The sequence below is a fragment of the Serinus canaria genome, chromosome 12 (assembly GCF_022539315.1).
Source record: "Serinus canaria isolate serCan28SL12 chromosome 12, serCan2020, whole genome shotgun sequence".
NCBI lineage: Eukaryota > Metazoa > Chordata > Aves > Passeriformes > Fringillidae > Serinus > Serinus canaria.
In genome coordinates this window covers 10843496-10855866 of record NC_066326.1, presented here as the reverse complement: position 1 = coordinate 10855866, position 12371 = coordinate 10843496, and the positions used below count along the sequence as shown (strand labels likewise).

Below are 12371 nucleotides of genomic sequence, written 5' to 3'. Positions count from 1 at the left end.
CATTCTTTTGGTTTAGGCTGTTGGATCAGCCATGCCTGGCAACGGGGACTGTATCAGCCGTGGCCTGACCTATGCAGGACCCGCCGTGTGTGTCAGGGCAGGTGACGGCACCGCGTGGCTGGAGCAGAGTGGCTGGAAGGAGCGGAGGTGAATTCTGCTCCCAGCGCAGCTGCCGTGTCTGACGGGAGGTCATCCTCCCTCAACTTGGGAAAACTCCGACTTGTAGCAGTGGAAGCTGTACGGGCAGTTTTGATGCCTCGTTCACTGCCGGGGCGGTGTGGAGTGCGGGGTCACCGGGACAGGAGCGCGACTCTCCGCTATCCTGGAGCCTCCGCTATCCTGGAGTTAGTGCCCTGCGCTTCCCCGGTGCCGAGCGGGCCGCCCGCTCCGGGCACAAACTACATCCCCCAGCGTGCACCGCGCCTGGCCGCCAGCACCGCGCCGCGCTATTGGCCGTCCTGCGGGCGCCGCCAATGGGGAGCGGGTATGTTGGCAGGGGCTGGGAGGGCAGAGGCGCTGCTGGCAGCCGGTGCAGGAGAGGGGCGCGGCGAGGATAGGGCGACCCCCGACGGCATGGGCAGCTGCGAGAGCAGCCAGGGCCGCAGGAAGGTGTCCTTCGAGGTGGACGAGCAGGACCGAGTCCGGGTGCTGCAGGGCATCAGGGTGAGGCGGCCCGGGGGTGCCGTGGAGCCGGCTGTTGGAGGCTGCGGGGGCCGGGGCGGAGGGAGCCGGGCTGGGGAAGGCTCTGGCCGGGAGCTCAGGGGAGCGAGGTGGAGGGAGCGAGGCAGGAAGGGATGGGTGGGGGAAAGCAAAGAGGAGGGGAGGGAAACCTAGGGGGCTGGAGAAGCGGTGGAGTGAGTGGTGGGAAGGAGAGCTGGGGGCCTGGGCATGGCTGCTGTCTACCAGGCACACCAGCACCGGCTCTTTATTTGCACTCCCAAACTCTGCTCTCAACCCTCTTCTCCCTGGTCAATGACTTCGTTTTGTCCCTGCCTTGCGCTTTGCGAGCGGTTTGATGCTAACGGCGCTGCCAGGCTCGGAGGGCATCCAGGAGGAGACAGCTCTGCCCTTGCTCATGGTGCCAAGAGGCCGGGCAGAGCATCGCTGAGTGAGCAGGGGGGATCAGAGCTGGAAACAGGGAGCTGTTCCTGGGAGGGACACTGGGAAACTGACCTTGGCTCGGAAACTGACCAGTGTGTGTGGTGGAAACAAGCAAGCCCTAGAGAGTAGTAGTGCGACCATTAAGGATTCCCCGACCCCCGCCCCGGCAATATTTTTCTTTGGTTTTTTACATGTTAGTTTTGGGATTTTTTTATTACTACCATCATTTTCATTGCTCTTCCTTCTTGATACTTTTATGTGATTTCCCCCTAAAATCTGCCATAAATGCACTTACAGAGTGTGTGTTGCTGTGGCTACTTATTTTTCATCCCATTTTGACTAATTTGACAAAAGTTAGCTAAGATTATGCTTATCTCCTTGTTTAAGTGTTTGATGGAGATAAAATTGTCTTTGCCTAATTTCTCTTTACAGGATATAGACAAGGATTTGTGTCTTTAAAATCAGGAATTGGGCATGATAACAATGTAAAATGAAGGTGTTAAAAATGCTGTTAAGTTGGGTAGTAGTGATATAACTGAAAATATGTCTTCTATTGTGGCAAGTCTAGGTGGGGAACAGCCTCATTTTGTTTTGTTCTGCAGGCAGACCCTCTGACCTTGGCAGGAGAAAGGGGTCAATTTTAACAGTGCTGTGAGAAGCCTTTTGGACTGAATTGCCAGAAAACTTCAAGTTAACTTTTCTTTCTTTGTCATGGGTTTGAACCCAAGTCAGGGAGTGAAAATGAAGTTAAGACTGCTAAAGTGTTTGCCGCCTTATGTGGGTGGGAGGCTGTTCTCTGTCATATGGGTTGCAGCATGTCTGCCTTGCTGAGCTGGGTTAGCAAGCATGGAGCAAGATGAGGAAAAGATGGACTTAAAACCTGCTTTATTCCTTTCCTTCTAATTCTGGTAGATTTGTCCCTATGCAAAGGGTTGACTTGTTTAGGGGTGCTCTCCACCTTTCCTGGTGTTTGTGGAAGATTGTCTAGTGAAGCTTTTAGGGTCAGGCAGTAGATTGGGGATTTTGTCTCTTAGTGATAGGGTATGGATTTTAAAAATGTGAAGCCAACATACAAGTGCTGACTGCCTGCCTGGACTGGAGGGACATTGCAGTGAGGTAACTGACAGTACTTCTGTGCTATCATAGAAACTAACAAATGGGGAGGTTCACAGTGAAATACACACCAGAAATTGACATGGCTGGTTCTGTGTTTCAGCTCACTGAAGATGTAGTGAACAGGATGAAAGGATCCTCTCCAAGTAGAAGGGAGAACCAGAGAGCTCCCCTTGCATCTGATGGCACAGGTCCCTCCTCCCTGGCTGTAGAAGGGAAACCCAGACCTACAGGTAATGAGGGGTGGTGCTGCCACTGCTTGTTACAGGGGATGCTGGTAGTTACCCCCTTGTGAGAGGAGCTCTTTGCTTAGCCTGTTTCACTCTGGGAACATTTCCAGCATTTCAGATCAACATGCAATGAACAAGGCAGAAATATATTGCTTTTCATTTCTGGCAAGCTGCCTTGTTGTCTGCTGTACATACACAGAATGTATATTGTGCATGGGTGAGGGAAGTGCTGCTTTTTATTCTTTGGGAAGAAGCTCCCAGGGAAAGATAACCTGTCCAAGCACAGCTGGCTAAGTGGATGATGAAAACTTGGTTTCTGAACTTGACTTTATTTACATGTCAGAAAAGTATTTGATTTCTGTTGGTTCTCAAATAGGCTTTGGTGATGTATATCAGCAGTGTGAATTTGTTTAAGGCATCCAGACTAAAATGAATTTAGGGAACTAGGTCTTTGCTTTTAGGGATTTGTTTGCTGTCAGCCTGTGTCTTTCCTGAATGTAGAATTAGCTTTATGGATGGTCTGATCTCCATGAAATAATTTCATCTTCACTTGTGGAATTCCTTTTAATTACAAGGAGAGAAGGAGGTCAAGAGGAAGACATACTGGAACTAGAGTAAGGAAATGGAAAGTAGGTCTACAACCATGCTCATATTTCAGTATATATAAGGGTTTGAGGAGTTAATATCCTCACATAGAAGTTTTCTGTAGCATGATTTATTCAGTGTGCCTGTTTGAAAGTGATGCTCTTGGTGTGTCTGTTTCATAAACTCAAACTCTATCCATCAAACTTAAATTTTCTTGACTTTCTTTTTCTCTTGATGAATAACATGAAAGTCTTCTAAAATAGTCTATGATGTGATGAAGGACTACACTTGTAGTACTATTAGTTGTCACAGGTTTTTCTTTTCCTTTCTAGGAATTCAGCCACCAAAGGAAAGTGACTCTACTGCAGAGCAGGAGCTCTATAGGAGGTGAGGTGAAGCTCTTGAAAAAAAACATAGTTTAGCTCATTTGGGAATATATCTATCTATGCACGTGTCTGTGTTTTACTTGAGTCTGAGCATAATGAGTATGTGTTTGACAGCAGCTGAACATGAGTCCAGGTGAGCCCAGGTGGCCAAGAAGGCCAGTGGCAGCCTGGCTGTATCAGCAATAGTGTGGCCAGCAGGACCAGGGCAGTGATTGTCCCCCTGTACTGGGCACTGTTGAGGCCACAGCTCCAATCCTGGGTTCAGTTTGGGCCCCTCACTACACAAAGGCATTGAGGGGCTGGAGTGTGTCCAGAGAAGGGCAAGGGAGCTGGGGAAGGGGCTGGAGCACAAACCTCCGTGGGACTGGCTGGGGTGTTTAGCCTGGAGAAAAGGAGGCTCAGGGGGGAGCTTATGGATCTACAGCACCTGAAAGGAGATTGTTGCCAGGTGGGGGTCATCTCTTCTCCCAGGTGTAACAAGTGACAGTACAAGAGGAAATGGCCTCAGGTTGTGCCAGGGGAGGTTTAGGTTTGGTATGAGGGAAAATTTTTTCACTGAAAAGGTGGTCATGCACTGGAACAGGCTGGCCAGGGAAGTGGTGGAATCACCATTCCTGGAAGTATTCAAAAGGACTGTGAATGTGGCACCTGGGGGATATGGTTTAGTGGTGAACACAGTGGTGTTGGGTTAATGGTTGGACTTGATCTTTTCCAACCTTAACAATTCTGTGATTCTGTTTTATGATTATGTTTTAATACCTGAGAATCCCCTTTGAGGCCTTTTCCAGTTCAGGGCGGCTTCTCTTAGTGCTTCTGCTGCATGCATTTTGTGTGATTTTTCTTTCCTGTGTAAGAGCCAAAGAGCAGCATTGTCAGCCTGGCTGACTCCTTTTATTGTTGTATGTCCCTTGATCTTTTCCAAAGCAGTGTCTATTTGTCTGGCTAACTGCTTCCTATTTTCACTGTTTTCAGGTGATAATTAAATACTTAATAGAGCTAAATATAACTCAAGCATAAGCTTATGTGGTGCTATGCCTGCTGTTGTTGCCAGAGCTGTACCTCACTGGAATTGCAGGTCATATTTAAAGTTTGTTGGGCTTTTGAATTCCTGCTGATAATGGGATTGTGAGCAGATTTTGTGGCAAATTCTGCATTTGTGTTTTGGGTACTCCATGACAAGGCATGACCCTGTTGCCAGAAGTCTGCTGATGACCTTCCCTCTGCTTTTGGTGCTCACACAGGTACTTGCAAGAGCAGACACTGGTCCAAGAGGAGTTGGTTCGGCTGGCCAAGAGAGAAAGGGAAGCAGCCAGTGAGGCCAGGGAAAGGTTTGGCATTATTGAGGAGAGGCAGAGAGCAGCCCAGCTGGTGAGTAACAAATCCCCCACTGTTTCCAACCTGCACAGGCTAAAATGGCTCTGCTTGAGGGCATTCATTTAATGTCATTTATGTGATAAGCTTAGAAACTGGGGTTTAGGCTGAAGCATTCCTCACCTCACTCATCACTTAACACTTGGCTCACAGTGCAGCTGAAAGCTCCACTTGCAGCATGTCACTCCATGCTGCCAAGGCATGAACAATGGCTGTGCTGGGGACAGCTTTACCAGTGGCAGGGAGTATGGTCTGAGTGTGTATGTGGTCCTTGTCTAGCTACAGAGAACTCTCTTGAACTCTCAAGCGTATGAAATAAATGTTTCAATATATACAGTATCAAATCTACTGACCTGATACATCCTGAGACTTTGCTCTGTTTTTTCCTAGGGTATAATAGTGCATGTACACAAATTAATAAAAAAGTAATAATGTCTTCATTTGTCTGAGTCTTTTATAAATCTGGGAACAGAAGAACTGTTATAAAACTGTCAAGTATTGTGACCTTTTGAAGAAGGCTTAGGATTGATTTTTAGGGACTAGGAAGCATAAACCTTTTTTTGACACACCACTGACTCCCAAACCAATTTGTTCTTGCCCAGCAGGCAGACTTACTTTTGGGGACTTCTTGCTGCAGCTTCTACTATTAGTCAGGCACCTTGGTGTTATGATGACCCATTAGGTTCCTGTCATACCAGTGCTGAGAAGAGCAGTGCTGGAGGCAGAAGTACAGCTGAGTAGAGCAAGAGGCTTTTATCAATTACTAGAGTACACTGGGATTGCCACTGGTGCTTAATACTCACATGATACTATTTTATATTGTTTTCTTTTACATTGTGCCATTCCTATGGTGTACTGTCTGTAACCAGTGCAGAGTCTTACTGGAGCTGCCACTTTCTCCTGACCTGCAGTGATGTCAGGGTGTGACAGCGAGGTGGGGCCACTTGCCACAGTGAGATCAAACTGCCCATTCATTTAGACTGTTCTGTTAAAACTTTATTGAGAGAACTAGACCAAGAGAATTCTCCTTGCCTGGTGCATACTGAAAGGATGGTTTAGGGAAAGGACAGACTGGAGTATAGATAGTCTTTATTGTGGTTCTTTCATCCTACTGATCTGTAGCTTAACCAGTGTGTGTGTGCTTGATTTAAGTGAAGAATCCTATGAGGTTTGGGGTTTTTTTCTGTATGTTGAATGCTACCCAGGGAAAATGTGAAGCATTTAGAGGTTACAATATAAAGATAATTTTTGGGACTGAATAAATAAAATTTATGTAAGAATGGTGACAGTGGTTCAAAGTAAAGGTCTTTATAGCTATAGTCCATCTCTGACAGTGATCCCTAGCTGCTGCTGATGGAGAGCATGAGAGCAGAGCAGGTATATAACAGTATTTCCCACCTATACCTTTGCAAATTCTGATGTTTCAAGAGGTAGAGGCTTTGAAAGCAAGAGGTTGTATTTTCACTTTGGTGGTTAACAGTCTTTAAGGAAATTCTCTTCTGTGAATTGGTCTGTTTGTGGTTTTGGACCCAACTGTACTTTGTCTCCATGATAAAATTTGTGTATGATTGGATTGGTAGGTGTCTGAGATTGCTCTCCTGGATAGATACAGCTTGTGAATGGCTGCTGTGTGGCAGGAAATTTCCTCTTGGCAGATTGGATCCTGACCACAGGGTGCTGGATGATTGCTCACCTTCAGAGCAGTGATGTCTGAGTCAGGTGACTGTTGCTCCTCTGCAAAGGACATCTGGGTCAGCAGGTGCAGTATTAACACTATTTTCACTAGAAAGAGAATATTCTCTTCATGATGCAATTAACTGGCTTCTGTAAGAGCAAGGGGAAGAAGTTGGTGGATTTGTTGTCCAATCTAAAGATGTGACTTTGCTCAAAGTAGAGCCCTGCCCTCCTGCAATGAGGTGGAGTGTAATCCCGAAGAAATGTGGCTAGCAGAGTCCTGCAATATTTGTGAAATACAAAGAGGACACCTCTAAAACTAGTTGGCACCTGACTGCTCACATACAAAAGCTGTTCTATTATGTGAATTAGCTTTCAATCCTGTAGTGTTGCATACCCAGATATTATGTACTTGATGCTCTGTAAAATCTGTTTAGGGTCCCCGTGTGGTGAATAGCGACCACGGTGTGTTAGCCCAGAATGTGGTGAAAGAACAAGAACCTTTTAAAGTGTATTGCTCTTTAACTATCTCTTGATTAGTCATAAATTTAGGATCCTTTAAGAATGGGATAGTCTAGTCTGTCCTTGCAAAAATGAGGGCAGAGCTATTGTTTGTCAGCTTCTAGATACCTTCCTAAAAAAGAACTGTTGTGGCCAGACTTAAATTACTGGGATCCCTATCAGTCTTGCTTTATCTCAGCTACTCTTTCCTTTTGAACATGGTTACCTTGTTGTATTGTATTGACTCAATACTACTCAAACCATGTCTGTCCTTTGTCTTCTAGTGTTATCCTCCTTTGTTATGAATAGGGCTTGAGTGTTTCTTGCTCTTCTGTTTTTTAGCCCCAGCAAATGGGGAAAATACTGGATATGAGCTGCTTGTCTATGTCTTGTGTCAATCTTCTCTTTCAGGTAGAAGATAGTAGTGGAACTCAAGGTATCTAGGGGTAATCCAGGTGCAGATAGCAATGAAAGTCATCTGCTTACATTTATAAGGAAGAAACTTTCAGGGTTGTTTTTGTTGTTGTTGTGACCTATTAAGGAAATGAGATGAAAAATAAGGCAACTCCCATGAAAGCAATAACAAATTAATAATTTGCTTCTTAAGCAGCACTTAGTTTGGTAAAAATTGAAAACCATGCCACATATAATTAGAAAGTTTTATTCATTTTTCTAGTATTTGCATTAAGATCTTGAGCTGCCCTGTGCTCTTAACATATCAATAGTTCAGTGATTAGTAGCTCTTTTTTGTACTGTTGTCTGCAGCAGTGCTGGAACATTCCCCTGTAACCATACCACTTGTATAAATGCAAGTACCATAGCTGTATTTTGAAGTGATTTCATTGTGGTTGTGCTGAACATTGCATGTCATTTAATCTGTTCTTTATGGCTTTCACTCGCTGACTTTTATTATTGGAAATATTGCTATAAGCACTTCAGTGTTATTACATGGTGCACACAAAGAGAGGGTGGACTAGAATTAACCTTTGATATGAAACTTGCTGTCAGCTTCTGGGGCCAGTTACTTGATTGTTTATGGGGCAGGGTGCAGATTAAAACTTATTGTTATTTTATTGTGGTTTGTATATTTTGTTTAGCTAAATTTTTTTTCTCCTTGAAGTGTTCTGTTTTCAAGAGGGATTTAGAGTTAAGTACCTGGGTCCTTTTCTACATTTTTGTTGTGACCTTTCTTTTTCTTTTAATGACTTTGAAGAAGGTACTTAGCTTCTAGATACCTTAGGTTTTGAGTAAAACTCCTCACAGCTTTAGTTTAAGAAGCAAAACAGCTCTGTAAGTAATAGTGCAACATTCACTTTCCTCTTTGAGTGAATATGGCTTTTTCATTAACCCTGGGGACTGGCTCAAATGGAAGTAGTCTGCTAAGCTGCTGTAGAAGAACTCTCCCCAATTTGTATTAGAGATAAAATGTTTTATTTGTTTGTGCAGGATCATGGTGCTGAGTGGACTCTTTGAATAATTTAATGCTGTGGGTACTTACAGCACAACAAGGATTATATGTACAGTATTTCAGAGCAAGGCCTAGGGTGTTTAACTAATGCTGGTGCCGTGCCTTAAGTCTCATGTGAAATACCCAAGAATTAACACAGCTATCTTTAAATCCTTTTCTATTTCTAGCATGAGGAACTTGCAAAGTTGTCAGTCAAGGTGTATTTAATTGCTCGACTATGTTGTGAATAGTCTCACCATTCCCCTATGCGAGAAATCTTTCTTTTTTCATTCCCAGTTAATCAAAGTGTCTTCTCTTAACTTCTCAGTTCTTTCAGGTTTGTTTTCTTCCCCTCCTTCCTACCAATAAAGGAAACTTTGCAAACAAAGCTGCTCTTTTCCCTCCTTTTTGCTTTTGTAATCTCTGAAGGTTGAGCAGCACGTGCATCAGGAGCCTCTTGGAGCCAGTGACTGTGTGCCTGGTGGCTTTCACTGAGACCTTTAAGACAAATCAATGTGGAATGGGGATGGATAAAAGCAGAAGCTGGGGGGGAATAAACGCGATTAGGCGAAGACGTCTCATTACTACTCTAGAAAGGGAGGATTATAACTTATAAAATAGGAGGATCTCATTTAGAGGCCATGTGCACTTGTGTTATCAGGACAGAGGGAGAGCAAATAGAATAAATGAAATTAATACTTTGAAAAGAAGCATTACCCGGATTTGAGCATTGAACTAATATGATTTGTGCAAAGCCCTCAAGTTCTTATCTCCCCATTAAATACCCCAAATATAATGGCTTTGTCAGAGTTATTGACCAAAAGTTGTCGTCTTCCTTCTCACTTTGAAAGAGCAAGTTCAGAAATGGGGTGATGGTAGGACAGACATTGCACTATGACCAGCTGTTTCAGGCAAGACTGATGGGCACTGGCTGCTGTGTGAAAACAGACTGGGCAGAGAATTCATAATTGCTGGAAGGTTTATCCAGCAGTCTATGATGGATGTCTTGCTAGTCCCAGTGTTTCTGATCATGCCTACTCACTGTTGTGACCAGCTTGGCTCAAATGAGCATGAAAGGAAATACAAGAATATGGGTGTGTTTCAGATTGCTCCAATAGCTGATTATAATTGGTCATAGGCTGTTGAATTCTTTCAGATGATTTCTTGCCCAGATGTAATCTCTTTGTTTCTCAGAGCCTCTCATCTTTTCTTGATTCAGGAAAGATGGGATTCAGGAAGAATGAGTGATTGGGAATGCCTTTGATCAAGCAGTGGGTTTTGATAACGGTGTCACCTTGTGAATGTGGCTTTCTGAACTCTTGGGCTTTGCTGTAGCATACTTTGGACACTTCTACCCTTGATTTAGTGTATATTGGGCTGCTGACATTTTAACTGGTATGTTTTCTTCTCCATTTCAAGGAATGTGGAAGTAAAACTGCTTGAAATTGCTGTAAACAGCATAAATAGCCAGTTCATAGATTGCTACAATGGAAGCTAATTTTGGTATTAGGGAGTCATCAAATATTTTCTTTTTCACCTGTAGGGATGGAAGAATGATCCAATCAGCCTATTTGTGGAAAGTTTCCTTTGTATTCTTGGTAGTTGATAAAGCTTTGAGTGAATCTTGTGGGGTTTTTTGCTGTGAATTGCCCACTGTTGTTGATCAGAGTCAGCAGTAGATGCAGCTGAGCTGGTACTGAAGATTGTTTTAGAAGCTGTGCTGAACATGATTTTGTTTGTGAAGGCTTTCATTTACTTTGTGATAAGCTGGGGATCAGCTTCATCCTGGCTGATTAGCCATAGGTAAGCATTCCTAGATTAACTGGGGTTTTGTTGTGTGTAATCCCCTGCCATTGTGACAAGCTGTAGTGACCGGATGAGGCCCAGCAGTAGCATGGTGTTTGTTGGAACTGTGACAGTGTGGAGCCATCAGTGGAGTGACACTGCTGGTTTCAAGGTCAGGTCTCTATTGTCAAAACTTGTCTCTTTTTTTTGTTCCTGTTTATTTGAGTTGATGTAATGAAAGGTATTGTCTCTGTGAGCTTTGCAGTATGGTTTGGAGTCTGTTCACCTCAGGGACAGTTTATTTGGTTGTGTTGGCTCTACAGCTAAAACACAGCCCACTGAGCTGAGCCCTTCCTTCTCTAAAGTTGTAAACCCGTGTGTAGAAAAAAGGTTGGTTCTGGGAGGTGACATGGCTAACACATGAGGTTTGGTGTTTCCTGGCTTTTTATTTTCTGTAAACACTTCTTGGTTGTAGTTTTTTATAGGTGAGGCAGAAAACATTGATTGAAATCTGAAAGTATGGAGGCTTGTTTTAAATAATAGTGGGAAATGAGGAAAAAGCCCGCTCAGTTTGATTTTCATTGATGTTGAAGTTGTTAGCAACAGGTATCCATATGTGTTTATGAATGATAGCTTTTTTTTAGATTGCTTTTTATGTTTTCCTTAGAAAATAAGTGCATTTAGTTATTAGAATCTTTATTCCTACCTACAGTTGTGGGGGCAGCACCTCCTCGTGAACTTGTTTTGCTGTGGTTTGGCTCTTTGCAGAGCATTCACAGGCTGTATGTCAAACACCCAGACCTGCCCTCAGTGCCTGCAGAACCAGTAGGGTCCTAACTAGGTTAGCAAGAGTGGCAGTGTCTTGGGCTGGAACTTGCAATGCAGTTATTTTTGATTGCTCTCACTAATTGACAGCTAATTCTTTCACTAATTAAATAAAGCTGCCTTTTAAATATGTTGATACAAATGGAAAGATGTATTTTTAGGTTTGAGACTTAATGATTTATTACCAAATGTTGCAAACTATTGACAGGGGGATTTAAATAGCTTCAGTCCTTGTGCCTTGTATCCCTCTCAATCTTGCTGTATGAGCCTGACACACTCTTCCAGACTTTCTCCTGAAGAAAACATATTAGTATGGGGAGACTTTAAAATTAGTGGTCTGTTATTCTATAGTCTCAGGCCAGAACATCCCTCCTTTTCCCTACAATTGGGCTCCTCTTTGTCTGCTACCTTCCACTATAAAAGTATATTTCTTCAGTGAAAGAATTACTTAGTGAAACCATTAAAACATTAAACATTGAAGGGAACCCTATAGAAAGTAATATTGAAGTGTTAAATGATGGACTTTGGGAAGGTTTGCATTAAATTTAAGCTTGGCATGGTGAGGCTCTATCTACATGTCTTCTACCTCCAGCAAGCTAATAACTTCTGTTCTCTGGAGCATCAGTGAGGTCTAAATTTAACTAAAGCAATTTTGGAGAGTGTGCACTACAATAAAGGCAGAAATTGAAAACACAGCCAATGCAAAAGAGAACCTCCTCTTCTCTTGAGGGAAGGAGAAGTGTTACCTGGCTAAGGGTAAGATTCTGCCTATGTACTGCTTATTTTCCTGCTACTGCTGCTCTGATTTGTCAGACATTTATAGCATTTTTTAATAACTTTCAATTTCTGCAGCTAGTCTTTTATCTCCTGACTGAAGGTTAATTTGTGTTTGGAGAGTTTTTGCGGATTTCAGCAGCTGATGGTCTTTTGAGCTTCTCATTTTTGTAGTCTCTTGAGCTAAGAGACCTTATCACAAGGTTGGCCTTTTTTAAAATCCAACAGCTGCAACAAATTGAAGTTGTCTGGGGTGCTGTCTAGTTCCCCTGTCTTGCCTTCAATTTTCCATGCCCATATTTCACACTTTTTTTTTTTTGTCTACCAAGTTTTTATAACTTTTATAACTCCACAGAAACTTCTTCAAAATTGAGTTGCTCTGACTTAGGGTTACTGTGAAGCCTAAGAAGGCTTTACTTTAGGAAGTTAAATATGAGATTAGCCCTCATTTTCCCTTATTTATAACTACAAAAGATAAAATTTATAAAGAAATAGGAGAATAATAGTTGATATTTTTCTGTGACTGGTCCAGCAAAACTGGTCTTCTTATTCTGCTGTCAGACTACTGTGTAGTAGAGA

General features: G+C 43.2%; 1 protein-coding gene across 4 annotated transcripts in view; it reads left to right on the top strand.

Moving 5' to 3' along the window:
* Positions 1-468: 468 nt before the first annotated feature.
* Positions 469-12371, top strand: part of CHCHD6 (coiled-coil-helix-coiled-coil-helix domain containing 6) — a 109165-nt gene continuing 97262 nt past the window's right edge. For 3 of the 4 annotated variants that reach the window (XM_030228087.2, XM_050979359.1, XM_030228089.2), the window contains exons 1-4: positions 469-663; positions 2318-2447; positions 3362-3416; positions 4657-4783. In XM_030228087.2, the coding sequence (XP_030083947.2) occupies positions 487-663; positions 2318-2447; positions 3362-3416; positions 4657-4783 (489 nt within the window). In that variant the 5' untranslated portion in view covers positions 469-486. The remainder of the gene's footprint in view (positions 664-2317; positions 2448-3361; positions 3417-4656; positions 4784-12371) is intronic. The other variant, XM_030228088.2, reaches the window with a different exon arrangement.